This window comes from Salvia splendens, unplaced genomic scaffold (genome assembly GCF_004379255.2).
Source record: "Salvia splendens isolate huo1 unplaced genomic scaffold, SspV2 ctg1161, whole genome shotgun sequence".
Classification (NCBI taxonomy): Eukaryota; Viridiplantae; Streptophyta; class Magnoliopsida; order Lamiales; family Lamiaceae; genus Salvia; species Salvia splendens.
The window spans coordinates 27,297-45,619 of record NW_024598713.1 but is presented as its reverse complement, the minus strand read 5'-3'; the positions used below and the strand labels follow the sequence as shown (position 1 = coordinate 45,619).

The 18,323-nt window shown below is 34.3% G+C and overlaps 2 protein-coding genes across 2 annotated transcripts; both read left to right on the top strand.

The window, feature by feature from the left end:
- Positions 1-564: 564 nt before the first annotated feature.
- LOC121788844 (GDSL esterase/lipase At5g37690-like) lies at positions 565-1,881 on the top strand. The gene is made up of 5 exons (XM_042187442.1): positions 565-779; positions 923-1,050; positions 1,123-1,362; positions 1,447-1,685; positions 1,757-1,881. Exons 1-5 carry the CDS (start codon positions 575-577, stop codon positions 1,848-1,850), a joined length of 906 nt encoding a protein of 301 aa, XP_042043376.1. The 5' UTR covers positions 565-574; the 3' UTR covers positions 1,851-1,881.
- A 12,734-nt stretch (positions 1,882-14,615) lies between these two features.
- LOC121788840 (transcription factor MYB20-like) lies at positions 14,616-15,771 on the top strand. The gene is made up of 3 exons (XM_042187440.1): positions 14,616-14,748; positions 14,850-14,979; positions 15,393-15,771. Exons 1-3 carry the CDS (start codon positions 14,616-14,618, stop codon positions 15,769-15,771), a joined length of 642 nt encoding a protein of 213 aa, XP_042043374.1.
- Positions 15,772-18,323: the final 2,552 nt, after the last annotated feature.

Genomic DNA, 18,323 nt, shown 5'->3' with positions numbered 1-18,323 from the left:
ATTGGTAGTTTATTATACAAAATTAAATGATGAACTAAAAATGACCGAACGTTTCCTATTTTGTAGTTCTACTACCCCTATAATGTTAGTAATGAAAGTTAAATGTTAGTCAAATGTTAATAATGAGAGTCTTTACTAATTTATGGCAAATTCATTTAATAGAGATAAACTATTAACTATCATACCAGTTTTTAATAGAAATATGCGTATTGTTTATAAGGTTTGTGTACAAAATCTACTTATACTACTACTACTACTATTACTATTACATCATTTATTAGTCACTAGTTGGTGTAATTGTACACGAAGATCTAGTAGTATAATATATTATCGACAATTTGTGACCAAATCTCTTGACCCAACGATACAATGTAAATTATGTAGTAATAGAAGTGAGTGTCGATAAGTTGGCCAACAATTTAATGAGAAATGAACTAGTCTTTTGATTTGGAACAACTTGGTTAAAATTGGGTAGGACTAGTTTTCTCCACTACTCGTTATAAATTTATGGCATGTGAGTGAAATTTCCAGCAAGCTAAGGATGGCGGCGGCGGCGATGATGGTTGGTGCAGCCATGGTGATGGCATTGGTAGCGTCGGTGGCGGGGGTGGCGCCGTTGGTGACGTTCGTGTTTGGGGACTCGTTGACGGAAGTAGGGAACAACAACTACTTGCAACTCTCCCTCGCCAAATCCGACTACCCTCACTACGGGATCGACTTTGATGCTGCCAAACCCACCGGAAGATTCACCAATGGAAGGACCATTGGTGACATTATTTGTAAGCAATTTGATAGGATAGATAACTCATCTTATTCGAGTTTTATTAACAAAATAACTTAAAATTAACATGTGTTCTTATTATGTTTAGTTAATTTATCTTTCCTACCAAACCGTTCATTTTTTATGAAATTTGTATATTAGCTGCCAAGCTTGGGATTCCGCCACCACCTCCATATCTCTCCTTGTCGCCAACGGACGACACCATCTTCAGAGGCGTAAACTACGCCTCTGGTGGAGCTGGCATTCTCAACGACACCGGCCTCTACTTTGTACGCCATTGGCATTCTATTTCTTTTCTTCTCTTTTCATATTCACGTGCTGACCAACCAGTTTAACAACAGATAGAAAGGCTGTCGTTGGACGACCAGATAGAGAAATTTGAGAGGACGAAGCAGCGGATGAGGGCGAAAATAGGAGACGAGGCCGCCAACAAACTATGCAACGAAGCAGTCTACTTCATAGGAATAGGCAGCAACGACTACGTCAACAATTTTCTACAGCCATTCTTCGCAGACGGCCAGCAGTTCACTCATGACGAGTTTCTCGAGCTCCTCGTGTCAACCTTAGCCGAACAACTCATGGTAATTATAGCACATTCCAAATATCAACCTCAAATTATAAAAAATTATCATCCTTGATCACTCACCTATATCGAAACGTAACAGAGGCTTTACCAATTAGGCGCGAGGAAGATGATATTCCACGGACTAGGGCCACTCGGGTGCATCCCATCGCAGAGAATGAAATCCAGCCGCGGCCAATGCCTGAACCAAGTCAATCTATGGGTCCAGCGCTTCAACGCGAAAGTGAAGCAACTCATCACCTCTCTCAACGCACACCTTCCTTCCTCCCAAATGATATTCGCGGATACTTATCAACCGGTGCTACAACTTATCGACATACGGTACCTAATTAATCTCGACCACTCATTTAGTTCATTTCGTTTCGTTTCACACTGTGATCGGATTGATTCAGGTTTCAAGGTATCAAACACATCATGCTGCAAAGTAGATCCCAAGCTAGGAGGGTTGTGTTTGCCAAACTCCAAACTATGCGAAAACCGAAATGACTACGTTTTCTGGGATGCATTTCACCCATCGGATGCAGCCAATGTCGTCCTAGCCAACCACTTCTTTAACATTATGTTTCCAAACTCTACTGCTCATTAATTAAACCACTTAACATTTATGTACTAATACTAATGAGAACTGTATTTGGCTCTTCACATGTGAATCTCTCGAAATAGAGTTAAAACTTTTTCCTTCACGCTATCTTGTAGTTTACATATTCGTCTAACCCATAAGCATAGGTAGATAATGCAAAATTCATACAAAACGACTCCCTCCGTCCACGAAATATAGTCTCATTTTGCTATTTTGAGATGTCCAAAAAAATAGTCCAATTTCTAAAAATGGAAAGTGTCTTTCTCGTACTGTACTTACTTTTCTCATTCTTTCACATACTTTACCTACTTTTTCTCCTTATTTCTTACTTTACCAATTTTTCATTAAAACATATGCCGTCCACAAATAAGATTATTTTTTGTGAGTGGAGAGAGTATGTTTCATAAATCACACTCCCTCCATCCCCATTATGTCTTAATTTTCCATTTTAATTTGTCTCCTATTAATTGTTTCATTTCACTTTTATTATTTTTGGTAATGGATCTCACATTCCACTCGCATATATTAAAAAACTAATGGAGTACATAAAAATAGAACCCACATACCACTAATTTTTTAATTAACTTTCCTTTGTATTTCTGAAAATTCATGTCAAATCAAAGTGAGACACATATTAAGTGGACGGAGGAAGTATAAAACGTTTTATTCGTACTGCATTCCATCCTATTTACTTTTTGCTTACATTGCATACAAAACATGAAACTATGATTAATATCTTTTATGCTGATTTAAAATAATTACAGAACTTTCTATACGTACCAACAAAACACAATTAGAGTCCATATAGACAAACATAATCAAATAATTATTTTATTCTTGATGAAAGTTTATCATTTTGCAGATTTTAGATTTCTGGTTTTAAGTTGTTAATTTCAAACTTGAGATTTCAGATAATTTTAATTAAATTTGATGTAATAATCCACAAGGTTTTTACGCATGGGACGGATATTATAGCCGGACTCGTCGGAGGACATTATTGGTTCAGTTCAAATAAAAAATGTGAATTTGAGAACTGATAAATTAAAAAGCAAATTACTAACAGCAGAAGAAATTAGAAAAAATTAAAGAGTATATGTCAATTTTAGTCCTAAACATAAGACCAAAATACAAATTTTGGAAAAGATTGGGCTTCAAATGGCAGCACAAAATCACAAATTTCAGCATTTCCAGTGGCCGGTCAACGGACCACTCACTTCAATTTAGCAGTCCGCTCACCGAACGCTGCCTGTGCAGTTTCTAGAATGACAATAACTTTCTCTACCTGACTCTGACTAAGGCGTGAGGGATAACCATGTGCAGATTTTCAAAAAGGAACCCAAAGGAGGTCTTGAAAGTGATTCCGATCATCAGTTTTAGCTTCTTTTCCTTCAAAACTCAACATGCATGTCAAAATACCAAAATGTAGAAGTATATGCAATAATGGACATAGTTCACGTGATATGCAATCTAACCGAGCTAAATCTAGGCCTTAAAAGCATGCAAATTCCGTGTTAATAAGATATTCATTGTAGACTTTCAATGTCATGACCGCGCTTGCTAAGGATAGTATAGTACGGGAACACGTGACTGAGGGGTATAAGGAGATGGAAAGAGAAGTCGGGGAATATAAAGTCAGGTATTAATTGTATACTTGTGAGATTTGAAAGGGAAATACTCAGAATAGGATACAGTCGATTGTGCATACTTGAGTGGATGCTATTAGGTTTGGTATACTAAAAAGCATATTTCGAGCATGTTGCACGGATATAATTGCTTGTATACAATAAACTCTACAATCCACTTTTAACCCAAGGCGAGAAAAAGTAATTTTATCGCATTGGTGTTTACTTATGCATTTATAAGATGTTTCTCAAACATTTAAATATATAAGAAGCAAATAAGTCTAATTCTTCTGCATAGTAGACTGGTCGTGAACGACGTTCACAGAAGGTGATGCAGTCGGTCCTTCGTAGAAAAGAAATAGAATTTTACAACCTAAATAGGTTTTAACTACCAATTGTGAAAGGTTGCAGTGTCAGTCCGCATGTTTCCTTACCTTAGGAAATAAATGACAATGGTGTGGTATAGCACTGAAGGATTTAACAATTGAGATAAGTTTTTCTTGCTATTTACTGAAAGACTAGTTCTCCGTGATTGTTATTTCTTAATCATTGTTGATATAACATTGAACATACGATATTGATTATGCACTACTTTGATTTATCAAATGGTGCGGATTTTTCGCAATCCAAAAATCCTGATATCTTGGGTGGTGGTGCTAGTATTGTTATTGCAATGAATCGTGTGCTGGGTGAGTTCAATTTGATAATATCCTCAAGAGGTGTTCGAAAAAGGTGTTATTATTCAGAAACCCGGCCGGTTGTAATTTATTCCAGAATAATAAATAAAGATTTTGAACGAGACAACTCTTGGAAAAAGATATTAATTAATTAAAGTCAAATAGCAAACTTAAATTTATTAATGGATATTTATATCTTAAACACGGGGAATAATAAATTAAAGAGGTAAAGCCCGGATTACTCGTAATTTGGGATTGGACGGGCAGTCAATATTATTTTACTGTAGTGATTGATAATAATATTTTGTTGGACTTGTATTAAATTGTGGTTCAATTTAATTAGTAAAAGTCCAACATGTTCGGCCCAAGTCCAACCTCTATGGATCCCTAATCTGGCCCATCATAACTCTGTATAAAGGAGATTAAACAGAAGAAAAATTAATAACTTTTATTAAAATTTCGTTCCTCTCTCTCTCTGAGATTGAACGACATTTCTCAGTTCTCACGGAACTGAAGTTTTGTCTTCGTTCTAATCAAGTCCTTTTGATTCTGACAAGCTTTGCCCACCAAAAGGTCACAATCTGAGTTCGGGATACAAATTAGAAGATTCGTGGTTGAGTATGAAGAACATCACGTGGAGAAGGTGCAAGCAATTGACGATTCTTTGGAGAATCAAATCGGTAATTCTAAACCGTATAAATTCATGAATTTGAGTTTTGATTCCTTATTTGTGAATTATATGTGTTCTAGCATGCAATTGATTGTTTAATATGTAGTTAATTAATCCCATAATCGGTCAAATAGATCTGTAGATCTGATTTATTTGTTTATGCATAACTACCGTTGTGTAAGGGGAACCAAACCCCAACAGCTGCTCCTACAAATTCAACTTATTAAAGTCTTTAAACGAAATTAGCTTTAATTTTTTTAAATGGGACAACATCAATTGAAAGCGGATCCATGTACGATAAGATGAATCTCCAAGAATTTTATTCTTAGGCCGAATTAAATGTTTTCTCTTACCAATACTCACTCCACCATTTCATAGCTCAGCCTACACATGTACATATATGTATGACCGAGTATAAAGGTACATAGTGAAAACATTGCCAAAATATACTTTTGAAAATATTGTCAAGTCTTTGCAGTAACACTCATGATTTTTTAGTTAAAAGGTCCGAGCTAACTAAATTCTCAGTTCGACTGCAATCTAAGTTCATTCTATACTTTTCCATATCCAAAACTCTCGTGCCATGGAGATGGTCTAGAGTCACCCATGGATTTTTCATGTCGGGAAGGTGGCCACCTTCCACGGTCACAGGACACGCCATTTGGCCGTCGATCCTTTGTGTACACTAGTTCAAGTAGGGGCACCGGCCACACATTCCTTGCAGTGACTAGAGGTGTCCACGGTTCCGGAACCGACGGTTACGGTTCGGAACCTCCAATTCTGATTTTGGAAATTGCAGAACCGCAATCGAACCGCGAGGGTGTTTCGCAGTTACACTAATGGTAAGTGATAAGAAGGATGAAGTTTATTAGGATGTAGATGTAGATTATACAAATGGTAAGTGATACAAAGTATATATCATAATTAAATTTATATATATATTATATATATATATATATATCTTCTCGTGATGGCACACCCTCTATTTATAAGCTCGATTCGGCCTCCAGCTGGATAACGATCTTGACAGGGAATATTCACTCATGATGAGAATGAGCGACTCATTGATTGCTACGTGCCCTTCTTCTAGAATGACGACGCTTTTGAGTAACAGATTCATGACTAGCTCCGTCCTTGCGTCTCATAAGCTAGCACGTGTCCCCTTCTAGAACGTCGTCCTTGATAATAGAATGGTGCGCCACATCCAGCTCATTTCCTCACGTGTTCTTCTTCTAGAAGCCAGCGGCCCAAATCACGTAATAACTCTATAACCAAATCTGAACCACACGTATTTTCTAATCTTGTGGCTGAGATTCAAACTTAGATTTACTTCGTAAAAAGATTCAGAGGGTAAATATGTCATTTCCCTCATTTAATTTCTGAATTTCGCTCCATTCTTTCACTCTCTCTCAGTTCGATTCTCTCTTCTCAGCGATTTTGTTTCCATATTTCTCGCTTATTTTATTTACATAGGCTCCAGATTTTCTTCCAATTTGGTTCATTATTCCATAATCTCCAGATTTTGTTTCCATATTTCTCGCATAATTGTGACCGTGAAGATGCTTTCAATTTTGCATATAAGTTGATAAAATGATACTTTAATCTGACAAAATGAAATATTATGCATTGTCAATTATGTGTTAACATGATACTTTTGGCTTATAAATGTTAGGTTTGCTGCATAGAATGATAGTTTTGCCGGATAGAATGATACTCTGAGTTGATAAAATGATAGTTTTGCCGGATAGAATGATACTCTGAGTTGATAAAATGATATTTTTATTGATTTGTAGGTATGTACATTCCTGCATACAATGATAGTTTTGCTGGATAGAATGATACTCTGAGTTGATAAAATGATAGTTTTGCTGGATAGAATGATACTATGAGTTGATAAAATGATAGTTTTGCCGGATAGAATGATACTTTGAGTTAATAAAATGATAGTTTTGCCGGATAGAATGATACGCTGAGTTGATAAAATGATAGTTTTATTGATTTGTAGGTAAGTACATTCCTGTTTGTGATGATGCTTTGAAGCCAATGATTGGTATGAAATTCAATATATTAGTAGAAGCAGCTGATTTCTATCCATGGTATCATTTTATCATTTGAAACTATCATTTTATCCCCTGAAACTATCATTTTATAATTTAAAACAATAATTCATCATGGAATAAGGTATGAATTGATGATACAAAACCAACTATGAAGTAAATTCAAAGTAAATTCATCTTGCTGTCATATGTAACTCTAAATCTACACTAAAAAACTATAGAATCTAAAAAAAACTAGAATCTCTGGCAAAATGATAAAATCGAGCAAAAACAAAAGTGAAATAAGTAATAAACTTCATCCAGCCTTCCTTCGATGATGCTTGAGCGTTTTCCTTCGACATATTCCAGAATTTGGATGATTTTTCCTTCGAAACTGAAGAAGCAAGGGTTTGAAATGCGATTCGGAGGGTTTGAGTGTGAGAGAAATTGAATGTAGTGTTTAATTCACGGTTTCTTCTTACCCGCCCAATTTTATAACGAAATGACAATTTTGCCCTTAATATATCCGAAATATGATAGTTTTATTTGATAAAATGAGTAGTTTTGTTAGATTAAATCCAGACCACATATTTTTAAAATGTGTGGTGGAGATTTAGTTATAGGGTTATCACACAAATTGGAGTTATCATAATATTTATATATATATATATAATATATATATATATATATATATATATATATATATATATATATATATATATATATATATGCACAACACCTCCTTAGTGTAGAACTAGAGACTAAATATTGACCATTGGATTAAAATTTTAATGGAAGAGATTAAACTTACAACATCTTTATTCAGTTTTTCATCCCGTTATTTAATTAGTTCAGCCAAGGGTGGCATGGTCATTTTTTAATTTAGTCAAACATGGTAAACAAAAATCACGGAAGTATGAATTAGGGTAAATCAAATTCACACCTTCGTCTTCCCTCTTCCAACTTTCGTTGCCCTGGTTTCATCTCTCACTACTCCATTCTCTCTAATCAGGTCGACAATGAAGAGATCTCCGACATTGTTTTGTCTTCACCATCCAATTCTCACCATGGTTGACATGAGGCAGAAGAAAATCAAAGGTATCGATGAAAACTTTACAAACTAAAGTCTTGAATTTTGGTTGTCGATGAGCGGAATCTGCGTTCCAGATCTGGTGGTGGTGAGTGCAGTGATACGTTAATTTAGTACGCTTCATGTTTTTTTAACTGTATAAGGTGAATTGATTTCAATGTAAGATGAAGTGATTTCCTCTTAAGATGAAGAAATTATATCATATGATGAAGTTATTTATTTTGGATTGTTGAAATATTTTATTCATTTTAATTGAAATGTTTCCACTTCCTGGGTGAAGTTATTACATTAAAAGATGAAGAAATTTGATGATAGGATGAAGTGATTTCATACTATAATTTCAAAATTTGATTCATTTCTCGGATGAAGTTATTTTATTATAAGATGAAGTACAGTAATTATAAGATGAAGTGATTGAACGGCGACATTGTAGCAGTGGCGGCGGTGGCACAATACATTGGGGCCGAGTTGCGGGTAAATTTCAACCCGGGACTGACCTCGAGATGGTGCCCGAACAACAACGCTGAACCGCGAGTAGGGAGGGCCGAGGCGGGTGTTGGGAGCTGAGTTATGGGCGGCAACCGACTGGAGGTCAGTCGGAGATGTAATAGCAGGCGTGAAATCAATGGAGATTAAATTGCAGATGGTGAATGTAATTGCAGGTGCTGAATTGCATATATTGAATTGCAGTCGATGGAGATGTAATTGCAGGCGCTGAATTAAAGACATGGTGTGCGTTAATTGCAGCCGCAGAAAGGAAACGTGTTCATCTGCTTGCAGGGCGTGAATTGGTGATGGAGATGTAATTGAAGGTGTGAGCGATGGTGTGGAATGCAAAATTCAGTTCCAAATAATCGTGAATCACAATAATGTTGATCCAATTTCCTTAATTAACTTAGCATGAATTATGAAAAAGCAATAACCGTATGAATTATGAATTTCCATTACAACCCTTTTGTAATATTAATTGAATAAACAAATGAGATAAAATTGATAATGAATTAACCGTTAGATTAGAATAAAGGGTGGATGAGATTTGTTCTCTAGTTCGGTCTTTAAAATTAGTTCGACATTGAATACAATCATATATATATATATATATATATATAGGGGAGCGTTATAGAACCATTCTTAAACGTAGAACCATTCTTAAACGTAGAACAAATGCCAAACGGAGGTCGTTAGATCTTTTAATCCAATGGTGTTGATTTGCACAGCAACTTCCCATTACAACCAAAACTATTATTAATGGGTGAATGCAGAGAAGTGAAAAAATAGAGCATGCATGGACTCTTCTTCGTTTCATTCATTCTTCCATCAACATGTGAGTTTTTTCACATGTTGAGTCCGGAATGTCGTGAAAACATAGTCTAATATGTATGATTTTTAATCTTGACCGTCATTTTTTCCTCATCCAATGAATAAAATATGTAGAGTTCTAGGTTCTACACTTAAGAATGGTTCTATCTTTAACGCAACCCTATATATATTATATATATATATATATATATATATATATATATATATTTTAACTATAAAAGAGGAAATTACAAATAAACTCCTATAAAAAGGAAAATTATAACTGATATACAAAATACATTTTACCTATTAAAATACATCGTTGAGATAAATTATCTACCATTACAAATTTGCATACTTGTTATGTGTTTCGTTTAAAAGAAGAATGTTTTGTTTCATTTTTTTTTTGGCAATTTTTATGGAACACTTCAACTTGGAGATATAAATATTTTAATTATTTAAATTTAAAATATATTTCATTTATAAAAAAATCCATTTAAAATGCAATTTTTCATGCCACATGGTGAATATTTAGCACTTGTCACTAAAATAAATGATTTTAAATAAAGATTATTTTATACAAATATTTAATTAAAAATATTTCAGTTATAAGAATATATATTAATGTGAATATGTACACTATTACGTTCCAAACCTAATAAATTGAAACCTATATAATAATAATTATAGTTGCTAATATTGTGATACAGCCCAGCCCAACACACTCTAAGCCCAAAAACTATAATAGAAAACAACCATTTGAGTTATAACTAGAATATATGCAGTTGGTCAACTTGGCCAGCAATCTAGATTAAAGATTTTACAACGTGGAGCTGCTGAGTTTGATTCTCCCCAATGCCATTTATTTTTGAATATTTACCCAATGCTAGTAATTTATAAAGTTAAATAATTTTTCAGTGATGTGCTATTACTACAAAAAAACTTATCTAAGTATGACACAAAAAGAGCGAGATGTAATTACTTGTTTATAAAATTTTGAAAAATAATCACAATTTAGATAGCATAATGAAGTATTCCTAAATTTAGCACAAATTATGGTAATCTTTATTTTCTGAAATGCTTTTATTTGTGTCACCTAATTTTAGTAGGGACACCAACATTGAATATATTTTTTGAAGCGTTTTTAGTTCAGTTAAAAACTCAAATTAATGTCCATAATTGCATTAAGAATATTTTTAACCCATTTTAGTGTATCTTTACCGAGTTAATTTTAAAATATAATGGCATACACTAGTAATAAAACAATCTACCATATTAATTTTAGATAGGCTATATTTACACCATAACTTAAATAGTATCATATACATAAAATAAGTACTCTCCATCTTAATAAATATGAAATATTTAGTTCCCGGTATGAAATGCAATATTGTTTTGTGAGTTAATAGAGAGAGAGTAAAGTAAGAGAGATGAAAAGGTAGTTGTTTTGTTGTTTCCATTTAATAAGACAATCTAAAAAAAGAAAAATGTTTTATTTTTAATAGGACAGATGAAGTATTTTTTATTTTGTAATTCTAATATTTGAAAAAATTATTTATTCAATGAGAGTGATAGCAGTAAGATTTTTTTTTATCATCCAATATGAAAATTCTTGCTCTGTCACTGTCACCATAAATATCTAGTTAATGTGTTTATCACATTTAAATATTTTTCAAAAACAATTTTTCCTTCTTTTTGCCAATTTATTTGCATCTTCTTATTTCATTTTATAATTTGTTTCTCTCTTGCGGCATTGTTTCAAACACTATGGACTTTTATCCCTGTCCTTCAATGGCACGATAGATGTGAAAGGAATGTTGCTGGGTTGAAATATTAGACTGATAAAAAACGCCATAATTTCACATTTTCACACTGATTTGAAATTCCTCCCCAACTCAAAGGCAGATCATGCATCTAGAATCGCATGTCCCAATTTGTTACTTTTATTTTTAATTTTAATTTTAAATTATTGCCAATAATATTCACAACAATTATTATGAACTACTGATTTTATCAAATTGATTAGCATGACAGTTGATAAAATAATAAGGGAAAAAATTACTTCTTTTAATGAAGGGCCAATGAAAAAAAAATCATCATATGTTTCTGAATTTATCAACGTAACGTAAACATATGTAAAAGATACAGACATAATTGACTAAATGTATTAAATGACGACATTTAAACTGCTGAATATTTTGTTCACATGATATTTTTTGTTTGCCAAAAGCATACGTAACTTTTCTCAAATCATAGACCATGAGACAATTGAGAAAAATGTTAAAGTTATATAATTGGTCATTTTTTAATGTTGGGATAGATGATAATTTGATTAAATTTTCAAGATTTTTTTTGACCATCTGCCATTTAATGAAACGACGTCATTTTAAGAGTCATTGAAAGATGTCGTCTTATATATAATCAGGAACAACTAAAATCTTTAAATTTAATATTTTATTTTCAAATAATTTGATATTGACTAAACTTCAACAAATTTCAGGATTTTAATGACTATTATCCATTATATGCAACTCACTGAAGCTTGTTAATTTTAATACAGAATAGCAATGATTTAAGGGTGTTTCCCTTAACGATTGCCGGCGGTGATGAAACTCCGCGACGATAGACGATCTGCGGCCTGAATTAAGCTCGACCATCACGAATTAAACGGCTGCACGCGGGAGCATTTTCCCGTGGGCAGATGATAATCTACGGTGGAATCTTGAAGAAATGATAATTTTGCTAGCATGTCAATAAATAAAATCATTGGCAACTACCTCAATCCTGTTTAATTTTTATAATGTATAAGTAAGATTTTTTAATTAATTTGGTAATACTGTATAACATTTTAGATATATTTAGTATGAGCAGTGATCAAATACAAAACTCTAAATATTGTATAAACTCCAAACTATGTTCAAGATCGTTAGAAAATGTCAATAGATGACAAAATAATAACAATAAAAAAGTCAACACAGTGTCAACGGACGATGCTATGTTGACATTGTATTGAAACTGTGTTTATATTTTTTGTTGTTGTTATTTTGTCATGTGTTGACATTTTCTAACGGTTCTGATTGTAGTTTGGAGCTTGTACAGTATTTAGAGCTTGTATTTTATCACTACCCTATTTAGTATTCCCTCAATTCTATAGTAGCTGACTTACTTTTCATTTTGGGATGTTTGATGATAGTTAGGCCATTTTCCCTTTTAGTAAAAAATAACACATTTACTCACTCTTTTTTTATTTTCACTTTTGCTTTATTCTATCTACTTTTCACTCTTACTTTATTCTATCTACTTTTTAATTTCTCCTACTTTGTTATCTACTATACAACTTTTTTCTAATCTCCATGTCAAAAAGAAATGACTATGTTATCTCAGAACGGAGGAGTATATAGAAATTGAAATTAGAATATTGATAAACCTCAATAAATTAATGGATATTAGCTTCTAATATCATGTAACTTTAAAAAAGTTGGATTTTTCCCACGAACTTTCAATTTCGCAAATAATGTCAAGAACTTTATTCGAGTTTGCTATTTCGCACCAGCAAAAGACTATATTAATGGATTGACGAACAATTTTGGAGGATATGCTTCACGAAAAACTATCCTCAAAGACTGAAGATCTTGAAACTCTCGAAATTGTTATCGAGAACTTACGGAAAAAAAACCTGTATCGTATTTGCCGGAATTTTTTCCGAAAAAAATAACAAACTCAAATAAAGTTTGTGATATTCTTTGTTAAGTTGAAAGTTCGTGGGAAAAAATCCAACTACTATTACAAGCATTTACTTTCTGAATTTATTGGCACTTTCTCCATTATAACATTAGATGTATTTAAAGTACTTTCCACAATTAAAAAGTGAATACTATTAATATTTGCTGGCATTTGGATTTATAGCTATTAGTATATTATAATCCACACTTTATTCATTATTACTGCACTGAGTATACTCAGCATTCATAAATTATAGTATCGCTTTGGAAGAAGATAAATTAAATCATTTCATTAAACTCTTAGGCTGCCCTTCCAAACATTTAATTACTTAATTAGTTGTTTCGATTAATAAAATTGTAATTGTAAACCTGTATCTATACTCCCTCCGTCTCAGAAGAATATATACTCGTTCATTTTTAGTCCTTCCCACAAGAATATGTAATTTCTAAAGTTAGAATCTCTTTCATCTCTAATGAGGTAAACTCATTCTCCACTAACCATATTTTAATTATTTTTTTTTCATCTCTCTTACTTTATAAATTATGCATTAAAACCTGTATCCAACTAAACGTGCATACTTTTATGGGACGGAGGGAGTATTTTGCTTACTCCTATAATATTTCAAAGGATTAAGAAATGTTTTACTCCATCTGTCCCTGAAAATTTGTCACTTATTATCATTTTGCTCATCCACAAAAATTTATTACCTTTCACTTTTACTATTTTTGGAAGTGGACCCGCATTCCACTAACTCATTCTTACTTATATTTATTGTAAAACTAATACTCCCACCATCCCAAGGAAGATGACATATTCCTTAGGTGGCACGGGATTTTATGCAATTTTATTTTGTGTTAAGTAGAGAGAGTGAACTGGGAGAGATGGAATAAAGTAGAAATAAATATGTTTTTATTTTAAGTAATGGACTATTTTGGTTGGAACAAACTAAAAAGGAAAGTGAGTCATCTTCAGTGAGACAAATGGAGTACTATAAAAGTAGGACTCACTTCACTAACTTTTTCAATCCTATTACATCTCTTTAAACCCGTGGCAGGTCAAATGATGATAAATTATTAGGGACGGATGGAGTAATAGACTTATACTCCATCTGTCCCATAAAAATACGTGCACTTTCCATTTTTGGAAAGTTATCACAATTTATTACCTCTATATATCAACTTATTTTTTATATCACCATTAAATAATGTGGGTCCAACCACTTGTTCTATTTTAACTACCATTCTCCTCATGTCTCTTACTTTATCAATTTGTCTTAATTCTCTCATCATATTAGTTGTCTATATTTTTATATAGGACTGAAGAGTATTTATAGACTTCAATTTTAATTTAATAAAATTCCAATTCCAGTTTTATAGTATTAAATAGGGAGTGAGTTTGTTAAAAGTTTTAAATTCTGCAAATGGGATCCCTGTTAGCACCTGCAGGTGTATATATAAATAGGTAGTATTAATATATGGTGCTATTCTTATTGCTTTCATATCCTTCTCTCTCAATTCTATTGTATCACTCCTATAAATAAATATTGGGAGAGTTATGGTGAGACAACCTTGCTGTGACAAAGTTGGATTAAAGAAAGGGCCATGGACTGCTGATGAAGACAAGAAACTCTTCAATTTCATTCTCACTAATAGCCAATGTTGCTGGAGAGCTGTCCCCAAACTCGCAGGTGCTCATCGTAGATAACTCTCTATCTTGTAGTTATTATCTGACTTAAAATATGTGTTTTTATCATGTTTTGTCTTATCTATCTTCTCCATCGTGAGGTAGGACTGCTGAGGTGTGGGAAGAGCTGCAGATTAAGATGGACTAACTATCTTAGGCCTGATTTGAAAAGAGGACTTCTCTCTGATTTTGAAGAGAGATTGGTGATTGATCTTCATGCTGAACTAGGGAACAGGTTCTTCATCCAATCAAACTTTAAAAAATTATTTTTATTTTCTTCTTTTTTTGCAATTATTGAATGTGGATGTGGGTAAAAAGCCCTTTTGTCGACGGGTGAGGATCTCTGTTGTGCAATTTTTGCATAATAACCGTGATGTTTATAATATAATAATAAAATATTCAAATAAATAAAATAGAAAAAATTAAATACATACCTATTATTTTGTTGTTGCATTAGAATCATCAGGGTTTATTGTGCAGAATTGCACAACAAATGATTCACATAGAGGCTGTTGTGCAATATTGCATAGTAGAGGATTCACATTTCGACACTTCAATTCATCATTAATTTTTCCCATTCACTTGTTTTCCAATATAGCTACAAGACAAATGATAATGATTATAATTTTCCGAATTGAATACATGTAGATGGTCCAAGATTGCTTCCCATCTCCCGGGAAGAACAGATAACGACATCAAGAATCAATGGAACACGCACATTAAAAAGAAATTGAAGAAAATGGGAATCGACCCCGTCACCCACCAACCTCTGCAAGCGGAGGTTGATTCAACCATTTCAACTGATGACAGTCAAAACGATGCGTGGTTAGTCAACAACTCCGAGACTCCCCACGAGATCCTGCTGCCCTCGTCGTCGTGCTCAAGCGGCGGCGGAGCCTCATCGCCAAACGCGGCGCAGAGTATTGAGAAGGTGAATACCAATACACGAGATCAAGGATTTGGAGACATCTTTGATTTGTTGGGTGATTTGAATTGTTTCAAATTTGATTCGCTTTTATCTATCTAGATTTTTTTTGAACTTCTTTTTCGTAGACGAGCCCACAGTTTAATTAGTTGCGTAACAGTCTATTATTTCTGACAAATGTTCCATACTCCCCCAAAGAATATGCATTTTACGTTCGACAAAAATTTTAATGCAAAATCGGTAAAGTAAAGAGAGGTAAAGAGAAAAAAGTAATTAAAGTATTGTTAGTGCAGAATGAGTCCCACCTCATTAGAGAAAAAATAGTTTCCAAAATTGGAAAGTGCATGTTCTTATGGGACAAACTAAAAAAAGAGTGCATATTCTTTTGGGACGGAAGGAGTATTTGATATGGACAAATTTTAACAAATTATTTAACTTGTAGTAAAAAAAAACCAAGTGGAATAGTTCTTAATTTTATATACTAATCCTCCCCTCCACAATAAAAATCCTATTTTGCCATTTCCTGCCATGCCACAATAAGATTTTTATTTCACTTTTATCATAAATGATAAATAGACTCACATTCCACCAACTTATTATACTCGCATTTTATCATTCATATTCTAATATATATATATAAGTGAGTCTCATATTCCACTAATTTATTCAACTTAATTTTCTATATATTTCTTAAAACTCGTGTCCAATCCAAATATGACTTCTATTGTGGGACGGATGAAGTACTAAATATTACTCTTTCTGTTCAATAAAAGATGTTTCATTTTTCTTTTAATCCGTCTCACTATAAAATGCCACATTTCTATTTTAAAAAAAGTTCTCTGTCACATTAATATATCAACTGACAAGTATTACTTCTATTGTGGAACAGATGGATATTAATTTTATAATAATTGCAAGTTAGAATGAATTAGTAAATTTATATCCACTTATTACATATGAAAAAAACTGGTGATTTTTATATGGAAAGTGGAAACCAATGTTTTAAAAATTGGACCGGACCAGCCCATTTGACTGGTCTGACTACGATTCAAAGGTCTGACCTCTCTGGCCGAAAACCAAAACACCTTTTCTCCTCCTCCTTTTCCAAATTTTAAAAATTTGTTATTACGAAGGTTTGAGCTCATGACCTTCCATCCAAATAACAAATAACAAAAGCTCTACCAATCCACCATGATGGGGTACGTACTAAACAAGCCCAATAGCAGTGACGGCCCATCAGCCCAAAGCCCAAGGAAGAGTATCAGTTCGGCATTACCAAAGAGTTCGGCCCCAGCCTACAGCTCGGTAAAAGCCAACCAATCAGTTCGGCATTACCAAAGAGTTCGGCCCCAGCCTACAGCTCGGTAAAAGCCGACCAATCAAGCTCTACTCTCAGATCGGCAAAAGCTGCTCGGCAATAGTTCAGAAGTTCGGTCTCAGTATTCGACCGAACTGGGAGATAGTGGACTCATGCAGAACCTCCACGACCTCCACTACACGATCTATTTAGTGGTGTCAACTCATGCAGGATAGCGGACCAAACAAAGAGATAGTGGACCCATGCAGGATCCATGACCTCCACGACATCCACTACCTAGTTAGTGGTGATGCAAGCCACGACCTAGTTAGTGGTGATGCAAGCCACGATCTTAGTTCAAGGTATAAATAGAACTTAGATCAGATAGAGGAGGGGCTCGAGACATCAAATAACATATAGCAAGTCTGTATTTGTAAGCTGTAAACCAGATCAAGCAATACAATCTTGCCCTCCTTTCTTCCCGTGGACGTAGATTTACTTCAGTAAATCGAACCACGTAATTCCTTGTGTCGTGATCTATATTCATTACCTGCATTTACTACCATCAAAAATTCGCCCAACCATCACTGGCGCCGTCTGTGGGAAACAGAGAACCAAATTTGTGATAAAGCGAGTTTTTGATCCTCTTCCACCAAAAAAATGCATACCAGATCACGTAACACCCATAATACCGTTCGTGATAACCATGAGGAAGCTAGTCCAGCCCGCAGGTCTGGAAAACAGCCTCGGGAGAAATCTACTTCCAGTTCTCACGGAGAAGGAACAAACCGCTCAAAGACTCATCGCACCGAGTCTTCCCAGCAGCCCGATTTGAACGAAGCTGTCAAGTTGTTTTTGGCCGAGAAGCAGGAAGAGTTCTTAATTTTCCTGCAAAAGGGCCAAAAGCCGGAGACGAAAACGGTGGATTCTCCCTCCTCATCCAGACATGAAAGTCACTACCGCAGTAGTGCCGTGTCTTCCAGGAAGAAGAATCCTCAACCCCGACATGTTCCTGTTCCTCCTCGGTACCGGAATCACAGGAGAACTCCATCTCCTCCATACCGAAGAGATGTCGGGTTCGCCATGTACGGAGCATTGAAGACTCCGTTCTCGGACGATATCACCCGAACTCCCTTACCACAGAACTACCGAACTCCGTCAATGACTTATGACGGGTTAGTGAATCCTCATGACTTCCTGGGACGCTATCAGTATAACATGGTGAACCAGGGTCTCAATGAGGTCCATATGTGCAAGCTGTTTCCCGAGCTGCTTATCGGGAACGCAAGAAGGTGGTTCGATAGCCTCCCCCAAGGCAGCATTAGATCTTACCGAGATCTAATGGATGCTTTCCACA

What these genes read in the sequence shown, in the direction of transcription:
- LOC121788840 (XM_042187440.1), top strand. Translation starts at nt 14,616, where the DNA reads ATGGTGAGACAACCTTGCTGTGACAAAGTTGGATTAAAGAAAGGGCCA. An exon ending in AGCTGTCCCCAAACTCGCAG is followed by an intron (nt 14,749 to 14,849) that starts GTGCTCATCGTA and finishes ATCGTGAGGTAG; the next exon opens with GACTGCTGAGGTGTGGGAAG. An exon ending in CATGCTGAACTAGGGAACAG is followed by an intron (nt 14,980 to 15,392) that starts GTTCTTCATCCA and finishes GAATACATGTAG; the next exon opens with ATGGTCCAAGATTGCTTCCC.
- LOC121788844 (XM_042187442.1), top strand. Translation starts at nt 575, where the DNA reads ATGGTGATGGCATTGGTAGCGTCGGTGGCGGGGGTGGCGCCGTTGGTG. An exon ending in GACCATTGGTGACATTATTT is followed by an intron (nt 780 to 922) that starts GTAAGCAATTTG and finishes TTTGTATATTAG; the next exon opens with CTGCCAAGCTTGGGATTCCG. An exon ending in CCTTAGCCGAACAACTCATG is followed by an intron (nt 1,363 to 1,446) that starts GTAATTATAGCA and finishes GAAACGTAACAG; the next exon opens with AGGCTTTACCAATTAGGCGC.